The 27,579-nt window shown below is 61.4% G+C and overlaps 3 protein-coding genes across 3 annotated transcripts; 1 reads left to right on the top strand and 2 right to left on the bottom strand.

The window, feature by feature from the left end:
* Positions 1 to 484: 484 nt before the first annotated feature.
* On the bottom strand, positions 485 to 24,546 carry RAB25 (RAB25, member RAS oncogene family). The gene is made up of 7 exons (XM_039251294.1): positions 24,536 to 24,546; positions 18,320 to 18,322; positions 6,716 to 6,913; positions 3,805 to 4,000; positions 2,300 to 2,493; positions 1,220 to 1,300; positions 485 to 846 (listed from the first exon to the last, which is right to left on the bottom strand). The coding sequence occupies exons 3-7, from the start codon at positions 6,756 to 6,758 to the stop codon at positions 719 to 721; spliced, it is 642 nt and encodes a 213-aa protein (XP_039107225.1). The 5' UTR covers positions 6,759 to 6,913; positions 18,320 to 18,322; positions 24,536 to 24,546; the 3' UTR covers positions 485 to 718.
* On the bottom strand, positions 8,047 to 10,898 carry LAMTOR2 (late endosomal/lysosomal adaptor, MAPK and MTOR activator 2). Its single transcript, XM_039251295.1, has 4 exons — positions 10,706 to 10,898; positions 10,293 to 10,455; positions 8,423 to 8,512; positions 8,047 to 8,235 (listed from the first exon to the last, which is right to left on the bottom strand). Exons 1-4 carry the CDS (start codon positions 10,771 to 10,773, stop codon positions 8,179 to 8,181), a joined length of 378 nt encoding a protein of 125 aa, XP_039107226.1. The 5' UTR covers positions 10,774 to 10,898; the 3' UTR covers positions 8,047 to 8,178.
* On the top strand, positions 11,721 to 26,671 carry UBQLN4 (ubiquilin 4). The gene is made up of 11 exons (XM_039251293.1): positions 11,721 to 11,848; positions 13,283 to 13,434; positions 13,752 to 13,969; positions 14,536 to 14,798; positions 16,324 to 16,482; positions 20,874 to 21,099; positions 22,057 to 22,196; positions 22,635 to 22,718; positions 22,857 to 22,972; positions 23,151 to 23,337; positions 25,038 to 26,671. The coding sequence occupies exons 1-11, from the start codon at positions 11,741 to 11,743 to the stop codon at positions 25,188 to 25,190; spliced, it is 1,806 nt and encodes a 601-aa protein (XP_039107224.1). The 5' UTR covers positions 11,721 to 11,740; the 3' UTR covers positions 25,191 to 26,671.
* Positions 26,672 to 27,579: the final 908 nt, after the last annotated feature.

Genomic DNA, 27,579 nt, shown 5'->3' with positions numbered 1-27,579 from the left:
CTGCCAGGTTGAACCCACCCCCCACACCACACTCCCTTTCCTGGGGGGGCGTCTCTGGGGGTCAGGCAGCAACCTGGGTGAGAGACTTGGACCTCCCACCTCCCAGGCTTAAATCCCCTTCCCCAGCACACGCCCCTTCCCTCCACCACCTCCCCTGCCTCCTCCCCTCACCCCTGGCATTGGAGTGACCTCAGTTCTTGGCACCAGGGCCCTGGGCACCAGATGGTGCCTGCCGGTGATTTCCTTTGTCTCTCCTTCCAGATACCCCATCTCGGCCCTGCTGCCCCCCCCCCCGCCCTGGGGGTTGGCAGAGGGAAGGCTGGGTACCTCCCACCCCCCTTGGCACTGTCCCCAGACCGCAGGACTCTAGAGGCAGCTGGCCCGGGGGATGGTGGGTGTGGGGGGGAGGGGGGAGGGGGAGAGAAGCCCAGAGGGTCCAGAGGTGAAGGAGAGCCAGGGATGGGAGCAGCAAGATGGCCAGACATTGGTACAAAACACAGTTTTATTGGAAGACCAAGTGTGTGGCGGGGGGAGGGAACAGGTAATAGAGACCCCGGGGAGTTGGGGGGACCGTGATGATCTCAAAGCCCTGTGGTCTGTGGGGCTGGGAACAGGGAAGCCGCCCTGACATCTGAAGCCACAGGGCAGGGACGGGTCCCCGAGCTGGGTGGGAGGGGGTGCCAGAAGGCCATGGGGTCAGGGTTGGTGTGAGCCAAGGTCAGAGGCTGAGGCAGCAGGCCCTCTTCTCACCCGGGCCCGGCTCCTGCCCAGCCTGGGTGCTGCCCAGGGTGATGGCGCTGGACCGGGTGCTGTTCTGCCTCTGCTTGGAGACTTTTGCGAAGATCTCTGAGGGGGTGGAGGGCAGGGATCGGGTCAGAAGACTGAGAGCCCCCCCCATACACACACGCACTGGCCTTGCTGAGCGCCAGGTGTGGCCAGGCCAGGAGGTTTCGCTGGAAGGAAGTGGAGTTTGGGCACCTGGGTCCCTGCTACTTACTTGGGTGAAGGGCTAATGCCTGGCTCCCTGGGGAGTGTAGCCTTCTGGTTCCTTCCCCAAGCCTCAGGCTAGGGAGGCTCTGGGGAGTCTGGGGGCCCACAGAGGGGCTGAGGAACCATCTGGGGTAGGCAAGGGCTGGGCGCCCGCAGTCCCACCACTGCCCACAGGAGCCTCGGGCATGGGATGGGGTGGGGGGTGCCAAATGCAGGCAGGGGCTCTAACCTTTGAGGACGGTCTCAAAGGCCAGCTCGACATTGGTGGAATCCAGGGCTGACGTCTCCAGAAACAGCAATCCATTGTTTTCTGGCAGGAAGAGAAGCACAATAATAAATTTTTTTTAATGTTTTACCTATTTTTGAGAGACAGAGACAGCGTGAGCAGGGGAGGGTCAGAGAGAGAGGGAGACACGGAATCTGAAGCAGCTCCAGGCTCTGAGCTGTCAGCATGGAGCCCATGTGGGGCTCGAACCCACGATCTGTGAGATCATGAGCTGAGCTGAAGCTGGATGCTCAATGGACTGAGCCCCCCAGGCGCCCCGAGAAGCACAATAATATTTACTTGATGTTTACTCTGTACATTCGTGATGTGCTAAACCCTTGGCATGCGGAGCTCATTTAACGCCTAAAAACCTGTGAGGTAGGTTTGAATATTATCCCTTCTTTACAGAAGCGGAAGGAGGACCAGAAGCACCAAGAGCATCAACAAAGGACTTGCTGGCTGTCCCGCATCTAGTGAGGCTGGGCCGTGGGCCCCCGGAGCCCGCCCTGCACCCGTACCTGCTGCAGCTTGCTGCCTCTGAGCCCAGCAGACTCCTGGGAGAGCGTGACTGGAGATGGCCATGGGGAGCGCACCTGCCCCACTCGGGGCCCCTCAGCATTGCAGAGGGGCCTGGCCTTTAACACCAGGGACAAAATTATTGCCCATAAAGGAATCCTGGGGGGCGCCCGGGGGGCTCAGTTTGTTAAGTGTCTGACTTCGACTCAGGTCATGATCTCACGGTTTGTGAGTTCGAGCCCCGCGTCGGGCTCTGTGCTGACAGCTCAGAACCTGGAGCTGCTTCGGATTCTGTGTCTCCCTCTTCCTCTGACCCTCCCCCACTTTTGTCCTGCCTGTGTCTCTCTCTCAAAAATAAACAAAGACAACCCTGGGTCAAGCGGTGGAGCATAAGGAGGGATACGGCCCACAGAAGGGGAGGGCTGAGGCACTGGGAGGAAGAGGCGATGGAGGTGGGGGGCCCCATGGGGGAAGTCCAGGCTGGGGCCCTAGGGCGGGGGCAGGGGCGGGATGGCAGTGGGCTCTCACCAGCAAACATCCGGGCCTCTTCAGTGGGCACCTCCCGGGCCTGGCTGAGGTCACTCTTGTTGCCCACGAGCATGACGACGATGGTGGCCTCGGCGTGGTCATAGAGCTCCTTCAGCCAGCGCTCCACCACAGCATAGGTCTGGTGCTTGGTCAGGTCAAACACTAGTAGGGCCCCCACCGCACCCCGATAGTACCTGCATGGGGCGCAGCAGGGGCAGCAGAGGCAAGGTCAGTGCACAGCCCTCAGGCCAAGGTCAGGGACGAGCACCAGACGTGGAGCAATATGAAAGCTGGGGCCCAGGGACCCAAATCTAGACGCGGCAACTCAAGGCTCCTGCGTCTGAGGCTGAGAGTCCTCCCGGGCTACCTTCCTTCCTTCCTCCTGCCTTTCTAGCCACTGCTTTCTGGGGTCCTTTGTTCTTTTTAAGTTTACTTATTTATTTGGGGGGGAGGGGTAGAGAGAGAGGGAGACGGAGAATCCCAAGCAGACTGAACGATCAGGGTGGAGCCCGACTCGGGGCTCAAACTCACAGACTGTGAGATCATGACCTGAGTCGAAGTCAGATACAACAAACTGAGCCTCCCAGGCACCCCCCAAGATGACCTGAGCCTCCCAGGCGCCCTTGGGACCCTTTGTTCTGATGTTAGCCCTGCAGGTCCACCGAAAAGCATGTGCACCCTGATCAACTCGGCCTCCTGGACGCCCGCTTTCAGTGGGCACGGTCCCCACATGGCTCCTGTGCCCACAGCGCCCCCCCCCCCCAGGCCACCTTTCAAGGAGCAGCTACAAGCCTCTCCCTTGCTGCAGTGCCTGAGCTGACCATCTGAGGCGTCCCTGCAAACCCTCAGCCTCCCCCGTGGCGTGGGATGGGGCTCCTTCAGGCTGTGATCTCTGATTTTCCATCTTACTGATGCAACAGCTGAAGCTCATAAGAGCCCAGGGGACCAGTCCAGGAGTGGTGAGTGTGGACCGAGGCCCTGGACTCCTGCTTCCTGCCCCGCGGCCGGTGCTGTCCTCCGTCACACGCACAACCACCTTCCCCACGTCCGGCCTGACACTGGCAAATGTTCCACGTGGCGCCCAGAGGCGGGTGGCCCTCCGTAGCCTGACTCTTTGTAAAATGCAGCTGAAGGGTCCTGCCCTTCGGGTGTGTGGTGAGATGGTGGCTGTGGCTGCGTGCGAAGCAGGCGTGAGGGTCCCAGAGCCCCCCCCTCCCGGGTGCACCCTCTCTGAACCTGCTGGGGCTTCGGGCTTCGGGCTTCATGCATTATAGCAGGGATCGACTACAGCATGTCTTGGCGATTTACACCAAATGCCCAGGGAAAGCGCCTTGTACCTCCCTGGACATGCAGCAAGGGCTCAGGAGTGCCTAGGGGCCACAGCGTCCCGCCGCAGGCTGCGTGGCTCACAGCACCCACCCGTGTCCCGCCGGGGGCCTGTGGCCTCTGCTCCAGGGCCGCGCCCTGACTTCCCCAGCAGCCCCCCCACCAGCCCCCAGGCTCACGCGGAGGTGATGGCTCGGTAGCGCTCCAGGCCGGCCGTGTCCCAGATCTGAGCCTTGACGGCAGCGGTGCCCAGCATGACCGTGCGCGTGGAGAACTCCACCCCGATGGTGGTTCGGCTGTCGTGGCTGAACTCGTTGCGTGTGAATCGGGACAGCAGGTTGGTCTTCCCCACTCCTGACTCCCCGATCAGCACCACTGAAGGGGTGGAGAGACACGGGCTGAGCTCAGGGGTCCGTCCACCCGGAAAGGGAGCTGAGCTCAGGACACCGAGGGGGACCCAGGCCTCCCGGCAGACACGGGGTCTGCCCCCCCTGCAGGATGCATCCTTCCCGGGAGAAGGGCCCAGAGCCTGAAACGGGCTGTGGGCCTGTAAGGGTTCTTGGCCCGGTCCGTGGAGATGTGGCTGCACCGTCAGCCTGCGTTCCTGCGACGCGGCGCCGTCTGTGGGTGTCGGGGTTCGGGGCGGGCGTGCGCATCCGGATGGAGGGGTAGGCGGTCCGGGACGGACAGCGCTGTGCCCGTGGCTGTGTGTGAGCTGTGAGAACGAGGAGGAGGTGTGCCGTGTGCGTGCATGCACGGGTGTGGGGAGCCGCCGTGTGAACGGAAATGTGGGGAGCAGAGCGCGTGGCAGTGACACAGCCGTGGGAGAGAGGGGCGCAGGGGTGTAGGCGGTCCTCACGGAGGGACATGGGTCAGAACGTGGGGCTGGTGTTGGGCCGGCCTACCTACCCTGACCTTTATCGTATGAAAAATGGGAATAACGATACTATTTGACCAGTTTTTGCAAGAAATAAGGGAGATATTGCCCAAGCTGCAGTGAGCGTGCAAAACCGTTACCATCATGGTGGCTGTGCGCAGGCCAGCGCCATCACAGTCGGGTTTCCGGGGCCCAGGACCCGCCAGTGGGGCCACAAAGAGCCGCTGGGCAGGTGGGCAGCGCCTGGGGCCCAGGTGTGCCCACCATGAGGGAGCTGGGGTCCAGAGGAGGGCAAGGGGGCCTGATGCAAGTGTGACCCACAAATTGTGCAACACAGAGCGAGCGTCCAGGGTGACAGGAGGCCCCTCCCCACCAGTTTCCGGAAAAGCTTGGGAGCCACACACTCCGGGCACTGCCACCCCGCTCAGTCTCTCACTGGCGGGCTCAGCTTTTCTGGATTTCAGTGTCCTTGTTTGTAAACTGTGTGACGTCCCCCCAAACTTGTGTAGGGCAGGCAGGAGCTGGGAGCAGGGTGGGTGTGTGTCCCTGCCTCCCCGCGACTGGGAACCTCATTCTCATCTCACCCCTGCCGGTGGGTGAGCTCCTATCCCTCCCCTCGGGCCCAAAAGGTGCTCAGGGCAAGGGCCTTGGGGTCCGACAGACTTGGCTTTGAGTACGGGCTTTGTGGCCACTTGTTGCGTCCTCATCTGCGGAACGGGGACAGCCGTGGTTCGCACTGATAGCGCGCCTGACCTGGCCGGGCGCCGCCCCCAGGGCCTCACACGCATTAACACGTGTAATTCTTGCAGCGGTGCCAGAGGTGGGCGCTGGCGTTGTCACACTGTCACATTGTCACTGACGAGGAAACGGAGGCACTTGGGGTTAAGTGCCCTGCACCAGATGCCACCGCCGGTGTGGCAAACGCAGAGGTGGGCAGCCCAGGGGTGCCTTCCAGGAGGGGCCTCGGCCCAGGGGCAGAGACTGCGGTGGGCGGCCTGCTGGGGGGGGCGAGGCCTCGCCCGGGGCCCTGGCTGTCCTGGGCCGCCCGCATCCGGCGTCCAGGCAAGGCCAGGGCAACGCTCCCCACCCTTGGCTGAGGCTTTGTGACCCTGAGCTGCACAATGCTTCTCCCCCTGCTCGGTCTTGCTTCCGCTCCCTTCCTCGTACCGGTGTTGATCCAGAATAGACATCTTATACCCCAGACGTCTTAGCGTCAGCTTCCGAGACCCCAACCTGCACTAACCGGTAACCGACACAGCTGACCTCTCGCGGTCCGCCTGGCGCCTCCTACTTTCAAAATGAGAGATACATTTTGGGGTCGTTAGAGTGACTAAGGAACCGGGGACGGGCACACGCTGAGAGCTCAGGAAAGAGCAGTTTCTAGTAGCAGCACGGCCCCAGCCTCCCCTTCCTGGGAGACAGGCCAGCACAGCACAGACCCCCCACCCCCCACCCATGGCCCCGGCGGCCTGAGTCCCAGCTTGAGTGAGGGCGCGGCTAAGGCTGGGAGAGGCAGAGGGGTGGGGTGGCTGGCCGGGAATCATGGCTCTGCCGGTCCGCCCGGCCCTGGAGGAGGCGTGGGTGGGGGTGCGTGGGGGCTGGGGGACATAGCGGGTCCCATGTCGGGGCTGAGGTAAAGGAGAGGAAAGGCCATGCTTCCACGGTCAGCCAAGTTGAACCCAAGTGCCCAAAGGGGCTGCCGAGGGGCAGCGGGCGAGGCCCCAGCCCTCCGTCTTCCAGGTTCTATTAGACCCCGCTCTCAAGGTATGAGATCTTCCGTCTTTGCCCCAAAATGGCCAGAGCTGTCCTTTCTTTCCTTTCCTGCACATGGGCCCCCAAACAGGACTTTCTTCCACAGAGGTTCTTGCCTGTCTTCTCAGGAGGGAAGTCCTCTCTGAAGTCTGACCTCCATCCCCTGTGCGGCAGCGGCTGACAATTCTTCGGGATGGGGGCTTCCTCTCGGCTCCGCGCAGAGGGGCCCAACTCGGCCCCACTCAGGCTCGCTCAGCGTCCTTATTGACAGCAGCAGGGCCTCCCGGGAGCCCCAGGACTTTTGCCCCAGGCACCGGACCCTCCCCCACTCCCTGCAGCTTTCTTTCTAATCCAAAGCGAATGAGGAGCCCTCGGGGGTCCAGGTGAGAGATAAAAAAAGAAACAGGACCAGCGGGCGTTTCTGGCTCTGCTGGTCTCTTTCTTTATAGACCCCGACTCACCCTTGAAGACAAAGTTATAATCTTCCTCGCTTCTGTTCCCCATCTTGGCTCCGCATGGAGGGTACAGGTGTCTTCGGGGACAGAGGTGACGGGGCGACGCGCTGACTCAGTGCCCTTGGCCCTCGGCTCTCCGGAGACCTGGGTCCGCGCCTCCTCTCATTGGGGGTCAGGAAATTCCGCAGGCAGGGGGGCTGAGCACTGACGGGTGCTGCGAGGAAGCCAAGGGACGAACAGAACAGGAAGAGCAGGCGGCGGACCTGGGGCCCAGGTGGGCGGAGAGATGATGACGTCAGACAGGTTAGGCAGGTTGGGTGTCTGCTCTCCCAGCCTGGGCTCCGGCGGCAGGACAGGCCAGCGGGGGGCGGGGTAGAGGGAGTTAGGGAGGGGAAGCTGGGACCCGGACGGCCCCTGCAGCCACGCTGCTAGGCTCCTGGGACCCGGGACCCCGCTGGGCAGCCAGCAGTGAGTGAGAAATAACCTCCCAGGAAGCGGAAACCTACTCGGCCTCCTGCTTTTCCTTCAGGATTTCTGGTGAGGGGTGACTGGGGGCCCCCCGGGGAAGGGCTGTTGGGGTGAAGGGCTGGGGCTGATGGTGCCCATCGCTCCCAGAGTTCTGGCAGCAGCTCCTCCCAGTGGCCCAGGGCCTGGGATGGGCAGTGCTCCTCACCCTGGGTGGGGCTGAAACTCACCTCCTACCTCTCCCCTGGGATGGGTCCCTTCCTGTGGCGCTGGGCTCGGGGCTGGCGGCTCCCTGTCCACACCTGCTCTAGGGACCCAGGGTAAGGGGAGACCAGGAGCAGTAGATGGATGGGCTGAGGAGTTTGCGCGCAGGAAAGGAGCTGAGGTGAAGGGCTTTGAGAGCTTCTGGATTCCTCCTACTCCCACCCCGGGGTGTCGGGCCCCATAGTGAAGCCACGCCGGCTGCAAAGGGCTCCGAGACCTGGAGGGTCTGTGAACGCAGTGGCCCCGTGTGGGTGGCTAGCAAGCACTCTTTCAACTCCAAGAGCAGAAAAGGCATTCCAACCACCCCCCCCAAGTTGGGACCGGAAGACACTGGACTTGCAGGGCCCCAAAATATCATTGTCCAGCACGATCCCCACCAGCGTCCTGCTCCTTCGAGAGCACACCCAAGCTGTGCCAGTCAGGTGGGTAAACCGCTCCCTGCAGCAAGGCCGGTAAGTCCCGCTGCCGGAAAGGCCAAAGGCATCGCTGCCGGAGCCGCCTGGCTGCCGGAGGGCAGATGAGGAGCGGCCAGAGTCTCCAGAGCAATCCTTGCTCCTTCCCACCTCTTCGGACTCCTCCCATTCACGAAAGCAGCCATCACACAAGACAGGAGTTCAAGTTTATTCTTGGAAAAAAGTCTCAGCCTCCCCGCACAGCCCGGAAAGGTTTCCCCAGAGAGCCCCGGCCCTCCGAATGGTCACTGATCTTTCCTGACCCGCAGCTGCAGCCGAGGCGGCTCACTAGGACGCGGCTACTTGGGTGAGGGGCTCCTCCAGGTACTGCACCAGAGCCTGGGCCTGCAGGAGGGGACAGAAGTCAGGCCCACACGAGCTCTGCCGCTACAGGGGTCCCAGGGCAGGCGTGCTCCTGCCGCTGGGTGCCCCGCCTCCACCAGACACAGGCTCCAGGAAGGCGGTGGGGACAGAGGGGACACTGAAGAGCACAAGCCTGGGCTCAGGGCTGTAGAGATGAGCACGTACACACCTTGGCCTTGAGCATCCCGAAGCCCACGGTCTCCTTGGCGTACATACACAGCAGAAGGTTGGCCACCCGCGTGATGGCTACACGGCCCTCCTGGTGGGGGTGAGATCGTGGGATGTGACGCTCTGCTTGGCACCTTCAGCCCATTCTTTTCCCAAGGGCTCCTCTTCAGAAAGACTGTTCCTTCCCTGCCCTGCGCACGACAGGAGCTGCAGACCAGGGGCTCTGGCCACAGCCCTGGACACGGGATCCTGGGTTCTGACTCCAGCTTCGGCACGGCCCCCTACTTACTTACTGTGGGAAACTCAACCTCCCAGCAACTTGGTTTCTCTCTGTGACCCCACATCATGCCAGCAAGTAAGGGTACACAGGAGGGGGATTTAAAACCGCAAAGGGCTGTCCAAGCAGGTGATGTTTTTACTAAGGGTTCACCCCAACCACAGACGCTGCAAGGAGCTTGGGAGCCACAGCCCAAGGTAGAGTTCTCTCTTCCTATGGTAATGTTTTCCAAATCGCAGGTCTGACTCTAGGGTTAGATCAGTAAAGAGGTGGATCACCACTAAAAAGAAGAGAAACGGAGCGCACCGCATGTGGTAAGAGAAGTACTGTTTCGTGAAACTTGTTTTAGTGTGTGCGTGTTGGGGCGGGGGGCGGGTGTACTGGGCTCTGACCTAACAGGCGTTTCTAAGGGCTGAGGCGTGGACAAGATGTTGGAAAGTCATTGCTCTACAGCACCCATCCTAGGTCAGGGACCAAGGAGCAGTCATCAGCTGAACTGAAATGGCGTCCTTGGTTAGGCGTGGGGTGGGGGTAAGGTAGGCAGCCCGGTTACAGTGGAAATCTTTAGGGGAGCGCTCACTCTTGGGCCTTTTCGGTTTGGTTCGGCAAACTTCCCCTGGGCATCTGCTGTGTGCTGGGAGCCAGGTGCTGCACTCCCTGCCTCTCTGGCCTCACCTCTACTCACCTCCCCCATTCCCATGCTGTACAGCTACATCAACCTTGTTGATCCTTGACCAGATATTACTCTGCCTCAGGGCCTTTACACTTGCTGTTCGGTCAGAAATGTTCTTCCCCCAGACAGCCACACGGCTTGCCAACTTCCTTCAGAACTTTATAATGAAATGTCACCTTTCCAGTAAGATGGTTCCTGCCATACGCCCCACCTCACTTCCTTTCCCATCACGTTTTCAATACCTAATATCCTAGTATTTTAACTTAGGCATATGTTACGGCATGCATAAAACCGTGAGCTTCTGTGAGGAGTTAGGGCTGCGGTTTTTCGTCTGTCCTGTTTGCTACTTTTTTCCTAGTCCGGAGAACACTGCGGGAACCTGAATATTTGTTGGCCCAACAGACACAAAGCTTCTGTTTCCTGGAAATTCAGAGTCTAATGGCTACTTCCCCTTTCTAGACTGCAGCTCCCTTTTCTGTAAATTGCAGGGACAGGCCTCGAGTCTGAGACTCAGCTGTGCTTCTGTGAGTCCTCGAATCTGGATGACAGCACTGTACGGTGTTATGTCCTTTCTTTTGCTCTTCGCAACAACCTGTGTGCATGTGTGCACGCACGCGAGTTCGGGGTATTACCGTGTCCTTAGAGATGCGCTACAGAAGCTCAGAGAGGTTGAGTGACTTACCCGAGGTTCCACAAATGTCAGCTGGCTGGCTGAGCCCAGGAGCCCAGGAGCCCAGGTGCCTGGCTCCTTCCCCACCACCCCTTGAGGCAGAGGGTCCTGCCCCACCGTAATGCTGCGCAGACCAACTCTTACCAGCCCTCAGAGGCCCTGTCCCTGCCACTCCAACCTTCCAGGATGGGGACCAGGTCGCCCCACGGGGATCCCCTGGGGGACAGAGGAAGTGGCTCTGCTCTCCATACCATGCAGTCCATGAGGATGAACTTGAGATTGTCTTCATTAAAGGCTTGGTTCCCGTTCCGGTCGTAGGCGGCCCAGATGTTGCTGGCGATGGCCGCGGTGACCCGCGCGTCCGTGTCCCCGTAGCCGGTGTAGGCCAGCAGAGAGCCCTCGTTATTCAGCAGCCTGGCGAGCGGCGGCGAGGGGTCGGACGTGCCGGCAGCGGCGACAAAAAAGCCCCACCTCCCGCCGGGGCGCTTGCAGAAAGCAGGCGTCTGGGCACAGCCCGTCCAGAGCGTGCCCGGGAGCCTCGCGCCGGCCTCCCCCCGCCCCCACGCCTCCGGCCGCGGCCGCCCCGCCCTCCTCCCGTGCCGGAGACCCTCCCCCGGGGCGCCCCGGGCTCGCCGCTCGCCCGCCCCGTCCGCACTGCACTCACAGCGTGCTCTGGACGCCCCCTGTGTTGGCCTGGCTCAACACCTGGGTCAAAGCCTTGGGACGCAGCATGCCTGCGGCTCCCGCGCCCCGACTTCCGCGCCAGCCCCCGAGCCACCTCCCGCGAGCCTCCGCCGGCACCTCCCCGCGCTCCCGGCCGCTCCGGAACGCCGCGCGACCCGGAGGTCCCGGCCGCGCTCCGCGGTGGCGACGCAACGCCGCCCCGCCGCGGGGGGCGCCGGGAGTCGTAGTTCGGTGCGGCCCCGCGGCGCACCCTGGGAACTGTAGTTCGCCTTTCCCGGGGGACCACGCGGTTGAGGGGGGAAAAGAGCGGGAGCGAAAAGGACAGTGGCAGCGCTGGAAGGACGTGTGACCACTCCCCGGGGGCAGAGGCGTCACCGTGCCCGCTTGACAGTCCCCGACCAGTAACTGAAAACAGCAGTCCCCGAATGTGTCAGGCACACGTTTGTTACTTTTGAAAGCAGTTTCCTCCGTTACGCACAACCCTGTGGCCTGAGACCGAGGCTCGGAAAGGCCGCAGCGGCCGAACCCAGGCCTCGAGCCGTCCTGAGTAGCGTCGTGCGGGCCACGACCTCGGGGCACACTCGGTCCTAGAGGTGAGGTGGCTGGACGTCCGGACGTCGGCGAATCCAGCCTCCGACGCGGGAAGGGCCCGGGAACGGAGCCAGCGCGGTGCCGGGGACGGCGCGGTGTCCCGGAGCGGGGGTCCCGCGGAGCCGGCCGGCCTGGGCTGGCTGCGGGCTGTCGCGGGGAGCCCGCCCCGCCCCGAGGGGCCGGGCGCGGCGGCGCGGCCCCGGCTGCAGTGCCCCCCCAGGCCGCCCGGGGCGCTGTGGGCGCCGCCGGTCCGGAGGGCGGCGCGGCCGCGGGGAGGGGAGGGCAGGGCAGGGGGGGCGGAGGGGCGGAGGGGCGGAGGCCGGAGCAGAGCCGGCCGGGCGGGCGGCCGGGCGGGGAGGAGGAGGAGGAGGAGGAGGAGGAGGAGCCGGGGCGGGCTGGCGGGCGGCCGGGTGGCGGCGGCGGCATGGCGGAGCCGAGCGGGGCTGAGGCCAGGCCCCCCATTCGGGTCACCGTCAAGACCCCCAAGGACAAGGAGGAAATCGTGATCTGCGATCGAGCCTCCGTCAAGGAGGTAGTAAGCGCGGCGAGGGTCGCGGAGGAGGGGTCGGCGAGGAGAGGGGTGGCCCCGGGGCGGCGGGGCGGCGGGCGGGGGCCCCGGCCCCGCAGGCTCCCGGAGGGGCGGGAGGCGCGGAGCGGGGCTGGGGGCGTCCGGCGCGGGGGAGCGGGCGAGCGCGGCGCGTGCGGCGGACGCGAGGCCGGGGCGCGCCTTGTGGCCTGGGCTGGGGGCGTGGCGGAGAGTGGGGAGGGGGCACCTGGCACCGCGCAGGGGAAGGACCCGGGCTTTGAGGGCGGCGTGCGCCGCGGGGAACGGCCGGGGGCCAGGGCGCCGAGGCCGGGCGGGCTCCGGGCACCGCGCTGCGCCAGGGGAGCGGGCGGGGGGCGCCTCCGGGTGCTGGGACGCGGGGCGCCGGGGGAGCATTTCCCCGGGGCCCGTATCCTTCCTACCTTCCCAAATCAGGTGGTTACAGTCGGCCCTCGGCCCCTCTGGGGCTTACGGTGTGCAGTAGGTGCTCAATAAAAGTGTGTTAAATGAGTGAATGGGGGAGCCTCGCCTGAGTTCGCACCTCCTGTGGCCGCTGCACGGTTTCACACAGGCGGGGCTTAACCCAGGCCATCTGGTTGGAAGGAAGCGAGCCGAGCCGGAGGCCGCCTTTGCTGAGCAAGTGCACTCTTTTTACTGAGTGTCTGTTTTGGTTTGTTGGGGTGTGTTTTGGAGGGGAGGGCTGATGGGTTTGGGGAGTCTCAGTCTCCCCCAAGCCAGTCTTCAGTGCCATCACCGTCCCCTCTCCCCTTGTACAGTGGCTACATTCCAGAACTTACATTCTCTGCCCTGCCCAGCTGAATTTGAAGTCAGCTTTAATTGAGAGACCGAGTGTTTGGTCAAGAGCTGGGGCTTTGGGGTCAGTCCCGAGTTCCAGTGCGTGTTACATGACTGCCCTGAGCCTCAGCTTTCTCATCTTTAAAATGGAGATAATGATTCATACGTATCTCGTGGGGCTGAAACTCTTAAACTCCTGAGGAGTCAGTGCTGTTTTAAATAACAGGGATGTGTGTTTGTCCTAGTTGTTGCCAGAGGCTGGGTGTGCGGAGAGGAGATGGGGGGTCAGAACGGAAGGCCAGGGAGACAGCGCCTGGGTGGAAAGCTGTTGCGGGGGGGCGGGGGGCGGGCAGGGGCCAGCAGGGCAGGGCCCTCACAGGGAGCTGGGTGGAGGGAATGAGGAGGGGGTGGTAGGGAGCAGCAGGGGCCTCCTGGGATGGGAGACCCTGGGGTTGGGCTGAGAGGGGACCGTCACCCGGGCCTTCTCATTGGTTAACACCGGGGCTGTTTATTGTCTCAGGACGGCTGGAGTTGAGACCACAGAAGGGACTTCCCGGGCTAGAGGCAGGGTCCCTGGTGGGTGGAGCCCAGGGAGGGTCTGCAGTGACCTCTGCCTCTTGACCACAGTTCAAAGAGGAGATCTCCAGGAGGTTTAAGGCTCAGCAGGATCAGCTGGTCCTGATCTTCGCAGGCAAGATTCTCAAGGACGGGGACACCTTGCACCAGCACGGGATCAAGGATGGGCTCACTGTCCACCTGGTCATCAAGACCCCTCAGAAGTAAGTGGGAGAGAGGCACCTCCGACTTCTGACTGGGCCTCCTGTCCCCACCTGTCTCACCCGGCACGCAGCTGAACATGGAGGGCCCTGCCAAGCCCCAGGGTCTCCCTTGAGGGGACAGGACTCCCGTCCCAGGATGCCCTGGAGGCAGCCTTACTAGCTTCTCCCTCCGCCCAGTTACTAACTGCCCCCGGCATTACCCCACCCCCGCCTGAGGGTTGCTGGGGAGGTGGCTTGCGATGGGGTAGTAGAGGCAGTAGAGGCTCCGAGATCCCTTTGGAGTTCACTTTGCTGGCACTTCATTTCTCTGTCCTCAGGGCTCAAGATCCCGCCGCCACCACAGCTTCCTCCCCCTCCACTCCAGACCCTGCCTCCGCACCCTCCACCACGCCCGCCTCGCCCACAGCCCCTGCCCAGCCCTCCACCTCTGGCAGCGCCCCTTCGGATGCTGGCAGCGGGAGCCGGAGGAGCAGTGGGGGGGGGCCCTCCCCGGGGGCTGGGGAGGGGCCCCCCAGTGCTACTGCGTCCATACTCTGTAAGCCTTAGGGAGAGGCCACAGCCCTGCTTTGGGCTCGGGAGCGGGGGAGAGCCAAGGGGAGGCAGAAGCCCGGGCCCTGCTCCTGGTCTGATGGGGACTGGGGACCCCTGGACATAGGGTTCCAGACATGGTGCTTGAGTGGAGAAGGGGAGGAAATCAGTCCATGAGGGCCTCCCAGAGGAGGGGCGCATGGGTGAATGTTAAGAGGGACAGAAGAACTGAGGTTGAGGATGTGGGGAATGCGGGGTGAGGATAGGGGAGTCTGGGAATAAGCTGGGTCCAGCAGCAGCCAGCTGGGGAATGTTTATGCTCATTCAGCAGCCCATCGCTGGCCACCCTCTTTGCTCGGTGCCGGGCCGACGCTGCTTCCGGAGAGGTCGCGGTCTGCTCTGCCGGCAGTGCGCCAGGGCTTGGGTCAGGGGAAGGGCTGCAAAGGGGAGATGCTTCTAAAGGGGAGATGCGAGAAGCAGACAGGGCCCGTCGTGGAGACCTGAATTCAGTGGCTGACGCCGGGTGGGGGGCAGGGTTTGGCGGCCGGCTGTGACCCTGCCCCCTCCCCGCAGCTGGTTTCGGGGGCCTCCTGGGCCTGGGCAGCCTGGGCCTGGGCTCCGCCAACTTTATGGAGCTGCAACAGCAGATGCAGAGACAACTGATGTCCAACCCCGAGATGCTGTCGCAGATCATGGAGAACCCCCTGGTCCAGGACATGATGTCCAACCCCGACCTGATGCGTCACATGATCATGGCCAACCCCCAGATGCAGCAGCTGATGGAGCGGAACCCTGAGATCAGCCACATGCTCAACAACCCGGAGCTCATGAGGCAGGTAAGCGCAAGGGAAGGCCGGGGCGCGGACGGGCAGGACACCGGCCACGCCGGACTTTTCCCACCTCGTCCTGCCTTGGCTTCTCTACCTGCTCATCCAACAGCCGTGTTTTGAACAGTGGGGGCGTAGTGGCGAAAAGGCCCAGGCCTAGCTTTCCAGCAACTTCTGGTCTCAAAAGGAAACGGGACCAGAAAGCACACAACTATAATGCAGTGTGGTTGGTGCTATTGTAGTCGCAGGAGTCCCTCAGAGCAGGGCTCCTGACCCCACCCGGAGCCCAGAGAAGGCCCTGGAGGAAGCGTCGCCCAAGCTGTGAGCCAGAGGAAGAAAAAGATGAAAGTGTTCAGGCCTGAGGGACAGCAAGTGCAAAGGCCCGGATGTAAAAGATAGTAGGGTATCCGGGGAGTGTCGTGGCTGGGCAGAGCTGGGGGCCACGGGACCCTGGCAGCGAGGGTTTTGTGTCGGTCTTTGGCAGCTCTGTTTCATGGCCCAGGCCCTCAGGGGACGAGCATAGGTGACATCAGTGGAGCTGTGGGCACCAGTACTGGGCTCCCCAGGAGATAAGTGCCTTCAGAGCAAGGATTGGCGAGTGTTTTCTTCACTGTCTAGAACGGCTCCTGGTGTTTGAGTCAGTCCAGAAACACTTGATGAATGAATGGATTACGGGGTAAGGAGTCAGGGCCCGGGCTTAGGCGGAAGGGTGTTTTAGAGAGCCCGTGCGGGGGTCTGGGAGTAGGGACGGGGCAGGCATCCCGGGCAGGGCGCCCTTTGTCCCCACCAGGCACTGCTGCCCCGGGAGTTGGCCCAGGCCAGCCCCTATTGAGAGGGAGCCCTTGGCTCCAGAGAGAACGCCCCCATCCCGTCTGCAGGTTTCTCAAGGTTTGGCCAGGCCAGAGCCCTGGGGGTGGGGATAGAGGGTGCTGGTCGTGTGGCCCCAGCGTGAATCCTTTCCCTCCCCAACGTGTGGTCACCTTCCGGGAACCACAGTATGGTCGTGGGCAGACAGAGCAATCTGGCCTCAAAACCTGGCCCCACCACTAACTGCCTGTGCGCCCCCGGTGAGTCTCAGCCTGTTTCCCCGTCTGCAGAATAGGGACAGAGGTATCTCCTTGGGACGATTGTCATGGGGAGCACGTGACTTCCGTTGTGTGAATTACTTAGCCCGGGGACCGTGTGCCGCAGGTGCTCGACGTTACTCTCCTCTGCGGCTCCTCCGCCTCCTCATGTCCTTTCCTACTCAACTTCCTTTTGCTCCCTGGCCCTTCTGAGGGCCTCCTGGACCTGAGGAAGGGAAGCTGTCCTCACCCCCTCCGGATCATTGTACCACAGCACAGAAAGCCTGGCAGAATACCCCTGAGGCAGGGGCAGAGCCAAGATGACAGTAGAAGAAGGAATTTCTCTGCCCCCCTGCCGCTGTGGGGCAGCTCCTGGGCCCTGGACCCTAGTGCCGAGGCCGACCCCTGTCCAAGCCTGGTGCCCCCCTGGCTCTGGGTTCTTCCTGCCTCTCTCCCTCCCTCTCCACCAGACGATGGAGCTTGCTCGAAATCCAGCCATGATGCAAGAAATGATGCGGAACCAGGACCGGGCCCTGAGCAACCTGGAGAGCATCCCCGGGGGCTATAACGCCCTCCGGCGCATGTACACGGACATCCAAGAGCCGATGTTCAGCGCTGCCCGGGAACAGGTGGGACCAGGGGCCGGGCTGCGGGAGGGCCGTTGGGGCTCAGGAGTCCCTGTCCCCGGACCCAAGCCAGCCTCTTCCCCACGCGGCCCTCCGACAGTGGGCCTTGACTTCTCAGAGCGCCGGCAGGGGCGGTCCGGCCTGGCATGGGGACGGGGCGGAAGGTAGCAGGATCCCCCGCTCCCCGCCCCGGGAAGCGGGTGGGGTGTGGAGTGCAAATCATCTGACAGCTTCTTGCAGGGGTGGGGGGCTCAGAGGCCGTGGGGCGGGCAGTCTCAAGTGTGGCCCACGGATCACCTGCATCAGAACCACCCGGGGCGCTCCTTGACCGTCAGACCCCTGGTCCCCACCTTCGAGCCTCTTACTGACTCAGTCTCTGGAATCAGGCCCTGGGAATATGCACTTTCAAAACTGCCTATGGATTCTTCCAAATATATAATAAGTGCAGACGAAAATCCGCATTCTTTCATGTCCCTGTTGCCCTGACGTGTTGCCATGTATAGTTTCCGTGCATTTTGGGTTCTTTTTTTTTTTAATTTACACTAAATACATGATGCAAACATTCACACGCTTCAGAGTTCTGAAGTGACACAAAGTAAACAAAAGGGACCCGACCTAGTCCGTCTCCCAGCCACCTCTTTTCTACCCCAGACGTGACTGTTGTTAGTGTTTTTTATATTTTCCTGGGCATCTTTTATATCTGCAAATAAGCCTTCACAGAAAGAATTGCAGCTTCATGTAGCCCTGCCCCAGTTTATGGCTCTTTCTCTCGCTGGCGCTAACTGCCACCAAGAAGCCGGTGTTTACCGCCTTGATCCTTTTATGGCCTACGTTTGTATCCATAAATAACATATAGTATTGTTATGCATATTTTTAAGCCTCATAGAAATGGCATCCTGCTGTTCAGATAATTTTAACCTGCTTCTTAAAAACATTTTTTACAAATGTGTTATTGGAGGGGCGCCTGGGTGGCTTAGTCGGTTAAGCGTCCGACTTTCGCTTAGGTCATGATCTCGCGGTTTGTGGGTTCGAGCCCCGCGTCGGGCTCTGTGCTGACTGCCAGCTCAGAGCCCGGAGCCTGTTTCAATCTGTGACTCCCTCTCTCTCTGGCCCTCCCCTGCTCATGCTGTCTCTCTCTCTCTCCTAGAAATAAATAAAATATTTAAAAAAAAAAAATGTGTTATTGGAGAATAATACAGCTTCAGAAAGGTGCACATAAGCGTACAGCTTGATGCATTTTCACAAACTGAACACCCCCTCCCCCCAAACCAGGGGCCCGGGGGGAGGGTGGGACCTCAAGTTACTCTTTCCCTACGCACGAGGTGCCACGTCCTGCGTGGCCGGTGCTGTCCCAGCAGGTCCCTGTCTTCATGCCGCCTCTGTCCTACCCCAAGTCTCCACAAATAAGTGTGTCTTCCTGACTGTACGCGGTCCTGCTGGTCTGTCTGTCCTGACAGTGATACCACATTGTCTTAATTAAGTCTGGGCACCTGGTAGAGCAACCCCCTGCCCCATTCTCCTATGTCTTCCTCGTTTTTCTTTTTTTTTTTTTTTAACTTTTTAACTTTTTTATTTTATTTTATTTTTTTTATTTATTTCTAGGAGAGAGAGAGACAGCGTGAGCAGGGGAGGGTCAGAGAGAGAGGGAGTCACAGACNTTTTATTTATTTATAGGAGAGAGAGAGAGAGAGACAGCGGAGCAGGGGAGGGTCAGAGAGAGAGGGAGTCACAGACTGAAACAGGCTCCAGGCTCTGAGCTGGCAGTCAGCACAGAGCCCGACGCGGGGCTCGAACCCACGAACCGCGAGATCATGACCTAAGCGAAAGTCGGACGCTTAACCGACTAAGCCACCCAGGCGCCCCTTAACTTTTTAAATTTATTTTTGAGAGACAGAGCATGAGCAGGGGAGGAACAGAGAGACAAGGAGGCACAGAATCTGAAGCAGCTCCAGGCTCTGAGCCGTCGGCACAGAGCCCGATGCGGGGCTTGAACCCACATGATCATAGGAGATCGTGACCTGAGCCAAAGTCGGACGCTTAGCCGACTGAGCCCCCAGGCGCCCTGCTTCTTGGTTATTGGCATTGCTCTTTTCAACTCTTAGAAAGTGCTTGTCGGGATCAACTCTGAGTTTTTAAAAAAAACTTATTTACTTTAAGTTTTATTTAAGTATTTAATTAAAAATGGATAGCAAGGTAATGCATGCATCTTTAAAAAAATAATAATAACCCAAGCAGCCCAGAAAGGCTTACAACAAGCCCTCCGGCTAATTCTGATGCACATTAACCTGTAAGAATCACTGGAATAACTAAAGGAACAGATGTTTGGGATCAACAAACCTAGGTTCAAATCCCTGCCCCACCATTGTTAGCGGCGCAATTTTAAGTTAGTTGCTTAACCTTTCTGAGTCTTAGCATCCACGTTTTCTTTTCTTTTTAAATTTTTTTAATGTATTTAATTCTGAGAAAGAGAGAGAGAGAGACAGCCAGCATGAGCAAGGGAGGGTCAGAGAGAGAGGGAGACACAGAATCCGAAGACAGGCCCCAGGCTCTGAGCTGTCACTACAGAGCCCAACGCGGGGCTCGAACCCATGAACCGTGAGATCATGACCTGAGCCTAACTTGGATGCTTAACTGACTGAGCCCCCCAGGCCCCACATCCACGTTTTCAAAACAGAGGCGACATCATAAAGTGGCGGTTCTCCACCCTCTTGGCCTCGGGACCCCTTTATTTACGCCTAAGAATTACTGAGGACCCCAACAAGTTTTGTTTTTGTGGGTTGGGTCTATCGATGCCCACTGTATTTGAAATTGAGACTGAGAAACTTACAGAATGTTGATTAATTCGTTTTAAAACAACAGTAAACCCACTACACATTAACATAAAAAGCACATTCGCTTAAAAAATAACTTAATTTTCCAAAACAAAACTTTAGAGGAGAGTGGCCCTGTTCTAACTTTTGCAGACCCCCTCGCCATCTGGCTTGCCGCGGGCCCAGCTCTGCTTCTGCGCTCGGTCAGGTGCAGCATTACATGTCACGTAGCCTCCAGAAAACGCCATTGAACACTTGTGAAAACAAGAGTGAAAAAAGGCAGATGGCATCTCAGAATAAAACTGGTGTTAAGCCTTGCAGGGGTCCCAGGACCACACTTTGAGAATTGATACATTGGAGGGCTACCGTGAACATTAAAGAAACATGCCCGGTGCATAGTAGGTGCTCAATAAATTGCAGCTGTGATTGCCCGTGGGGGCTCAGAAAGAGATTCAGTCCATAGAGAGCACAGGGAAAACCCGGGGGCCCAGAACCCGGCAGTGGCGATGGGCGGGTGCCAGGCGAGTTACGGGCACGGGAAGTGTGAAACAGGGACAGAGCCTGAGGCTGGGCTGCATGGACCCTGGCCTGCTGGCCGTCATCCCAGCGGGCATCAGGTAAGGCAGGGGAAGGCAGAGCAGGAGGGCCTTGGCTAACTCTGGTCCCCACAACCCGCTCTGGATGAACAGGAAGCCTGGCAGTGAGGAGGGGGCCAGGCTGCGGACGTGAGGACCACCCAGGACCTCAGGATGGGCCAGAGCAGGAAAATGGGGCGTGGACCCCCTTGGCGAGCACAGCCCCAGACAGAGCTCTTTCCTGGTGCTGCGGGATCCAGAGGAAGTTCGGGTGCCACCTTGGGCGGCACGGCCTGTGATGCGGTGCCGACCCTGAGGCCATCCCGGGGGAAAGTGGGCGGCTTGGTGCCGAGGGGCCTGTGTAGCTGAAGGAACGAGGCTGAGGAGACCGCGTCGGGGAGGCAGTGGAAGGAGGGCACGCCCAGCCTGAGACGAGCGCGCCTGAGGGGCTCCCCTGCGTGTGCTCAGAGGGACAGAGTGCCTCGGCTCTGGGGGGGTCCTGTTGGGCCAAGGCCTCTGGACAGGGCGCCCCCTAGAGGCAGACAAGGGCTGAATAGCCAGCCAGCTCCCGGCAAGCCAACGATTATTTATTGAGCACCTACTAGTGTCAGGGGAAGGGTGGTGTGCCAAGGTGACCTTGGCCTGTGCCCTTGAATGCCTGAGGAAGACAGATCTGTCCTTCCACGATGAGAAGGTGTATGTAAAGTACCACAGGCCCAGGGGAGACTAGAGACCAAATCTTTGGAGCCCTGGGGGGAGGAGGGAAGTTTCTAGCTACCCGAGGGGTTTCGTCATCCCCTGGCGGCTCCCACACTGGCCACCTGCCACCCTGCAAGATGATGGTGTGGCTGCCTGCCTGGAGGCCAGACCTGGAGCTGAGGGCCTCTGGGGTCTCACACTTGCCTCCCTCTCCCGGGGAGGGGAGGCTGTTAGGGGAGAGGCGTGGGGGGGCCGAGCCCTCACCCTGGTTTGTTTCCGTCCTTAACCCAGAACCTTTCCCTCCTCCCAGTTTGGCAACAACCCCTTCTCTTCCCTGGCCGGGAACTCCGACAGCTCGTCCTCCCAGCCTCTGCGGACTGAGAACCGAGAGCCCCTCCCTAACCCCTGGAGCCCCTCGCCCCCCACCTCCCAGGCCCCCGGGTCCGGGGGGGAGGGCACCGGAGGATCGGGGACCAGCCAGGTGCACCCGACAGTCTCCAACCCCTTTGGGATCAATGCGGCTAGCCTGGGGTCAGGTATGTCCTGGGCTGGAAGGAGTTTAGTGGGGTCACCAGGGTAGTCCCTCTGCCCCAGGACTGAATGGGGCTCACACTGCTGCAGCATCCCGAAGACAGGTGAGCCTGTGCTGAAGCCGCAGAGCAGGGGTCTGCAGCCCGGGACAGAAGCTCCACCCCCTTGGGATGAGGGGTGGCTTGGGCTGTGGCCTGCCGTCCCCGGAGCAGCCCAAGGGACGGCACAGAGGAAAGCAGGCCCCACTCCTAAGCTCTCAGCACTGCTGATACCATCCAGGGGAAGTGGGTCAGCCTGGGGAGGAGGGTGTGGGAGGAATCGGCACTCCCAGGGACAGGCAGGTGTGAGGCTGGGGGAGAAGGATGTGCAGAGCTGCCACGGACAGACGGGGGGGGGTGTGTTTACAACTTGGGGATGCCCCCTTATCTGGCCTGTGACTGTACATGTGACCCCGGGGACATCTCCGGTAGATATCCTGGGGGTGGGGGGCGCCTCTGTGCGCTCCAGTCCCCTTAGTGATCCATGGCTTTCAAATTGTGCTGAGGTCCGGACTTTCCCCCGAAGGAGGAAGGACCCAGTGGGAGGGGCTCCAGCCAGACCGTTGTCACAGTTGGTATCAGAGTGGCATCTGGTTTGAGGAAAGGGCCTCTGCCACTAAGAAAGACTGCCAACCACGAGTCTATGTGACTTCCGTCAGACCCTTTCCAGTAACGGGGAAGGGGGGGCGGGGGTGGGGGTTGCAAATGAGACCCAGTTTCCAACCTGCTTGTCCGTAGTAGAGCAGTGGGGAGAGGGGCCGGGCTGAAGCCAGGCGGGAGCTGGGGCCCATGCCCCTGAACTGGGGGCCGTTTTTCGCCGCCCGTCTGCGCTCAGTAAATGCTCAACATCGGAAGTAAGGGAGTGGAAGAGGGGCATCTGGTTTCCATCTGGACCCCCTGTCTCTTGTCTTCCCCCTGTGCTAGGAGTGTTCAACAGCCCCGAGATGCAGGCCCTGCTCCAGCAAATCTCAGAAAACCCCCAGCTGATGCAGAACGTCATCTCCGCGCCCTACATGCGCAGCATGATGCAGACGCTCGCCCAGAACCCCGACTTCGCTGCTCAGGTACGGCGTGTGGTGGGGGGGCCCGTTCAGGTCGGAGCCACCCGGAGCCGGACAGCGTGGGCCCCTGGGCCAGTGTCTCCGCCCCGCCCTCCCTCGCTGCGTGAGCGCAGCCAGTCCCGAGCCTCCCAGTTGGCTCACCTGTACGTGGCCGTGGCCGCGGCCCCGCCCTCACGGCGTCATGGAGGCTCAGTGAGCTAATACGAGTATAGCGCCCAGAACGTGGGGTGGTGCCCAGTGAGCGCTGTACTTGGGGACACCGCCTGCCGTCAACGCCAGACGCGGGGCCGTGAGCCCTGGCTTGAAGCCGTTTCCTCTCACTGCCCCTCGGAGGCCTTCGGTCTGCACAGAGACCCAGATTTCCGACTGCGGTGGGGGTGCCGAGGGAAGCAGGCCCGGGGCTCCTGAGGCCCGGGCCTCCCTCCTGCCTTCACCCCCCAGATGATGGTGAACGTGCCGCTCTTTGCGGGGAACCCCCAGCTGCAGGAGCAGCTCCGCCTCCAGCTCCCCGTCTTCCTGCAGCAGGTGGGCCAGGTACCGGGAGGCCGGGGAGGGGGTCGCGTGGGGGGGCTGGGGGAAGGAAGGGCAGGGCAGAGCCCCGGACCCCGTCCAGGTGGCCTCCTGGTCCCGCCACCCCTGCCTTCCTTCGCCTGTTCCCGGCAGATGCAGAACCCGGAGTCCCTGTCCGTGCTCACCAACCCGCGCGCCATGCAGGCGCTGCTGCAGATCCAGCAGGGCCTGCACACGCTGCAGACCGAGGCCCCCGGGCTGGTTCCCAGGTGAGCGCGGGGGCGGGGCCTGGGGCGGGGCCGCGGGCGCTGGCCCCGCCTCCCGCCGAGCCCCGCCCCCGCCGCCCTGGGGTCTGCGCTGTGCTTCCCGCGCGGGGCATTCTGGGCCTCGCGTTCCCGTCTGTTTCTCAGAGGCCGCCTCCCGCCCCTTGGTCTCTCCTGCCTGCAGCCTTGGCTCCTTCGGGATGTCCCGGACCCCGGCGACCCCAGCGGGCGGCGACACCGGGCCTGCCCCCGAGGCCCCCACCTCCTCACCAGCGCCCCCCGCCGCGCCTTCTCCCGCGGGGGCTCCCAGTGCCCAGCAGCACCTCATGCAGCAGATGGTCCAGCTGCTGGCCGGGGGTGGGAACTCCCAGGTAAGCGGGGCCGCGGGAGGGAGTGGGGGGCACCCTGGAAACAGCCAGGCAGGTTTGGAGCCAGCATGACCCCCCACCCCTCCCGCAGGGCAGGTTGCCACCTTCCCTACGTTGGCTGGCTGCGCTGTGAAATGGAGATGAGAGTAATGATAGAACTTACCGGACGCTAGGGGCCCTTCTAATGCCTTGTGCGCAAGAGCACATTTGCTCAATTCCTCACAACAGCCCTGGAAAGAAGCCGCTTTCTCTGTGTTATAAAAGGGGGAAACGGAAGGCCAGAGAGAGTAAGTGGCTTGCTCAGAGTCACACAGACAGTAAGTAACGGAGCCAAGGCATGCGAGCTCTGAATGTGCACCTTAACCCCCACACTGTGCAGCCACCGCTGCTGTCACAGGGTCCTTTGGTGATTAACGCAGCCTCCAGCTCTGAGACTGGAGAAGAGGGTTCTCGGGGCCGAGGTAACTAGAGCCCTGGGGCGCAAAGTCAAGGCCAGTGGATTCGAGGAGGAGTAGGGTTGACCTCAGGTGAGGCCCTTAACCTTTCTCTGGCCTCTGTAACTCATCTGGGAGAACTCTTTTAACAGAAATGTAAGTGTGCCCAGCTCTGTTTTGTTTTGTTTTGTTTTTTGAGAGAGAGAGAGACAGCATGAGCAGGGGAGGGTCAGAGAGTGAGGGAGACATAGAATCTGAAGCAGCTCCAGGCTCTGAACTAGCTGTCAGCACAGAGCCCGACGCGGGGCTCAAACCCACAAACCGTGAGATCATGACCTGAGCTGAAGTCGGAGGCTTAGCCGACTGAGCCACCCAGGCGCCCCTACCCAGCTCTGTTCTTCAGAACCCTGTAGAAGGGTTGGACCAAGGTCCAGTCTGGCCTAGAGCCTGTAGACCGTGATGAGAAGCAGCACCCGACACTGGAGAAGGCTCTTGTGCCGCACGTTAAGGGGCCTCTGTGACCCTTGGCACATCCTTTTCTTCTGAGGACTGTGCATTCGTCCTGTCAGAGGCTGGGTGGCCTGTGACTGCGGAGCTCCTTCATGACCAAGGCTGGTGTTTGCCCAACGCCGTTTGGGAAAGCATTTCCAGGAGATGTTTATAAGAATGTCAGAAACAAAAAGCCTTCTCTTCTGTAAACAACGGTGTTTGTTGATTGGCTAAACGTGATTAAACAGGTTCCTTGTTTCCTGAGGCCCTTCCCTGACCTTCAGTCTGGCTCCCTGCCTGAAGACGGGGGGGCAGGACCAGGGGAGGACACTGTGTAGACCCTGCCACGCCCTGAGCCCAGACCGTTTCACTTCTGGAGTGCCCTTAACCTCTCAGGGAGCGATGGAAAGTGATTGGGAATATAGGCTGCTCGTCTTCGGCCATACCACCCTGAACGCGCCCGATCTCGCCTGATCTTGGAAGCTAAGCAGGGTCAGGCCTGGTTGGTACTTGGATGGGAGGAATATAGGCTGCTCTAGGCCCGTCTGTTACTCTGAAATGTTCAGAAAGACACCCCCCCACCTTCAGTTACACGGTCGTTCACTGACGTGGGGTGCAGGCTCCGTGGCCCTGTCTGTGGCTCACCCTTCCCTGCCCGCTGGCTGAGCCTGAGGATGTTGGGGAAGGACCTGCCGGTCTCCTGCTGTGCGCCATAGACCTCAGGCTCGTACAGGCCCCGGGGGTGGCCCTGCGCCCCCTCACGAGGCCCGTCCTCTGCAGGTGCAGACGCCGGAAGTGAGGTTCCAGCAGCAGCTGGAGCAGCTCAACTCCATGGGCTTCATCAACCGCGAGGCCAACCTGCAGGCCCTGATCGCCACGGGAGGGGACGTCAACGCGGCCATCGAGAGACTCCTGGGCTCACAACTCTCCTAACCCCCCGTTTGCACCTCGGGCCACTCCCTTGGCCGGGTGCCAGCGCCTGGCTCCTCCGTCAGCCCTTGCCCTCTGCCTGCCACCCCGCCTTCTCCCCCGTCCTCTCCAGACAGCAGGGTGGCTGAGGGGCCCGGGCCTCGCCCCGGTGCCCTGCGAATTTTGGGTTTACTTGTGCATCTTACGGAGTCGTCGCCCTGGGTCCTGCCCCAGCAGGGCTGGTCGCGCGGTTTTCACAGTGTCGCTGGTCGGCCCCAGCCCCCGGCCCCGCCGCCGCCTGGCACAGCCTGCAGACTTCCCGGTGGCGGTGCCGGGCAAGCGGGAGGGACTGGGGCCGGGTCTTCCGTGTGTGCGGCTAGGGCTCCGCTTGTCTTATCTCTCTCTCCTGCTCCTCCACCTGCAGCCTGACCCCTGCTGGGACCACACCCTGTGAAGCAGGGGCGGGGGGGGGGGGGGGGGGCGGGGACAGGCTCTTCTCTCCATCCCTCCCCCCCATTCTGGTCCTTTCATCCAGGCTTTGTTGGGATGACCCGGGAGAGGAGGGTGCCTGTCTTCCCTGTCCGAAGGGGCCACGAGACACGGCCGTCTGTACAAGGACCTGAGCCCTGGAGATGGGTGCAGAAGAGGGATGAGATTTTCTGGAGGAGGGAAGGGAAAACGACCTGAGTCCGAGGCTCAGAAGCTGGAACGGACACTTTGGGGGTGGAAGCCCCACTGAGCTCCCTTAGGCAGGGGTCCAGGCTCAGGCCTGGCAGAGGGGCCTAGAGATGCTAGGACCTGTTGCCGCAGGAGGGGCTCGGTGAAGCCAAGCGATACGGTTCTCGGGGGTCCTGCTGCCCCCGGGCCCAGGACTCGCCTGCGTCCCCAGATATCGAGGTTCCAGTCGCCATCACGAGACGTGAAGGGATAGGGGTCTGCTCAGCAGCGGGCGTGTGTGCAGTAGGTGGGTGCACGCGCACACGCACACACGTGAGTGGCACAGGACGGTGGATCCCTCGTTGGTTTCTGGTCGCGCGCTGCCTCCCCCCAGAGCGGGAGGCAGGGGGGCTGGCCCAGGGCAGGAGCGCACACGGTCCGGGGAGCCAGGGCCTTGGGCCTCTTGAAGCTGTCGGAGGGCAGAGGAGGGGTCTCTTCCCTCGGCAACCCCCGGCCTTTGGGTCCTTCACTGTTTTCCTTCCAGGCCGAAAGGTTCTGTTTGAGGAAGGGAGGGAGAGGGTGCGGGGCCGCCGTGGGTGCGGAATTGGACGCTGCTCACTCTGCCAGCACATGGGGGGGGGGGGGGGGGACCCCAGCGCCCCTTCTCCCCACGGCTTCGCGCAGCTGCTCGGAGGACGTGGCTGAGAATGTGGAGGTGCAAGGGGCCGCCTTTTCTCCGAGTGGGAACACGGCCTCTGCGATCCAGAGAGGATGTCTGTGTGGCTTTCCCCCACCTCCCCAGCGTCCACACTGGCCTTTGTAAATAAACGACGTGGTCCTTGTCGAGATGTCTTGATGTTTGCTTTCCAAGGGTAGGAGACTGGCTAAAGAAAACTTGGTTTCAGGAGGCTTAGTAAGGCGGGACCCGGAGAACGTGGAAGGGGGTCCGGCTGGCACAGCGTTAAAGGACTCCTTCATTTTCCATGCCGACCCCCGTCAGGGCTGGGAGGGGGGTAGAAAGGCCATTACTGCCATCCTCTGATGACAGGGCAAGACTCTGAGCTCAGGGAAAAAGCCCGAAACAAAGCAAACTGTTGCACCCAGATCTTCTGCGAGTGAGTTGGGTGTAGCCTGGAGCTCCGGGATGAAGCCTGGCCGAGGCCTCCTGCAGCTTGTGTGACCCGAAGGTCGTCTCCGCTGGGGGCGTTCTGGGCCGTGGCCGTGGGCGAGGCCTCTGTGGTACAGGAGTGAACCATGAGCGCAGACGCCACGGATAATGTGGACGAATGTTCCACACCAGCACCTTCAGCCCGGTGAAAAAAAATAATGGAAAAAGCTTCAAAGGGCCAAGGAGACTGGTGGGAGAGGCAAGGGGGAGGGAAGGCCCTGAAGGCGGCCTCTGACCTGGGAGCTTTGCTGAGGCTGTGCTCGGAGAGCCTTGAATGTTGGCCTGGGGCCAGGGGAGCAGCAGGGTGGGGTCTGGGGACCATCAGGCACTGGACTGGGGCCCCGGAGGGCGAACTGGGACCATCAGGGTCTGCGGTGGGGCCGCCCACCATTCCGGGGGTCTGGAATTGCCCAAGCCTCCGACTTGGAATAAGCTGGTCCCAGATGGATCGCCAGCATCTGCAGACGCCTGGTGGGAGGCGGCAGGAATCTCAGGGGCACAAGCTCAGCCACAACAAACATGGACGGAGCACCTGCCGAGAGAAGCCGTTGTGCGCGAGGCCAGGCAGGGACGACAGGGACGACAGAC

The sequence above is a fragment of the Hyaena hyaena genome, unplaced genomic scaffold (assembly GCF_003009895.1).
Source record: "Hyaena hyaena isolate Hyena2069 unplaced genomic scaffold, ASM300989v1 scaffold_385, whole genome shotgun sequence".
Lineage (NCBI taxonomy): Eukaryota > Metazoa > Chordata > Mammalia > Carnivora > Hyaenidae > Hyaena > Hyaena hyaena.
The sequence above is the reverse complement of the archived record's forward strand: the minus strand, read 5'-3'. Positions and strand labels throughout refer to the sequence as shown.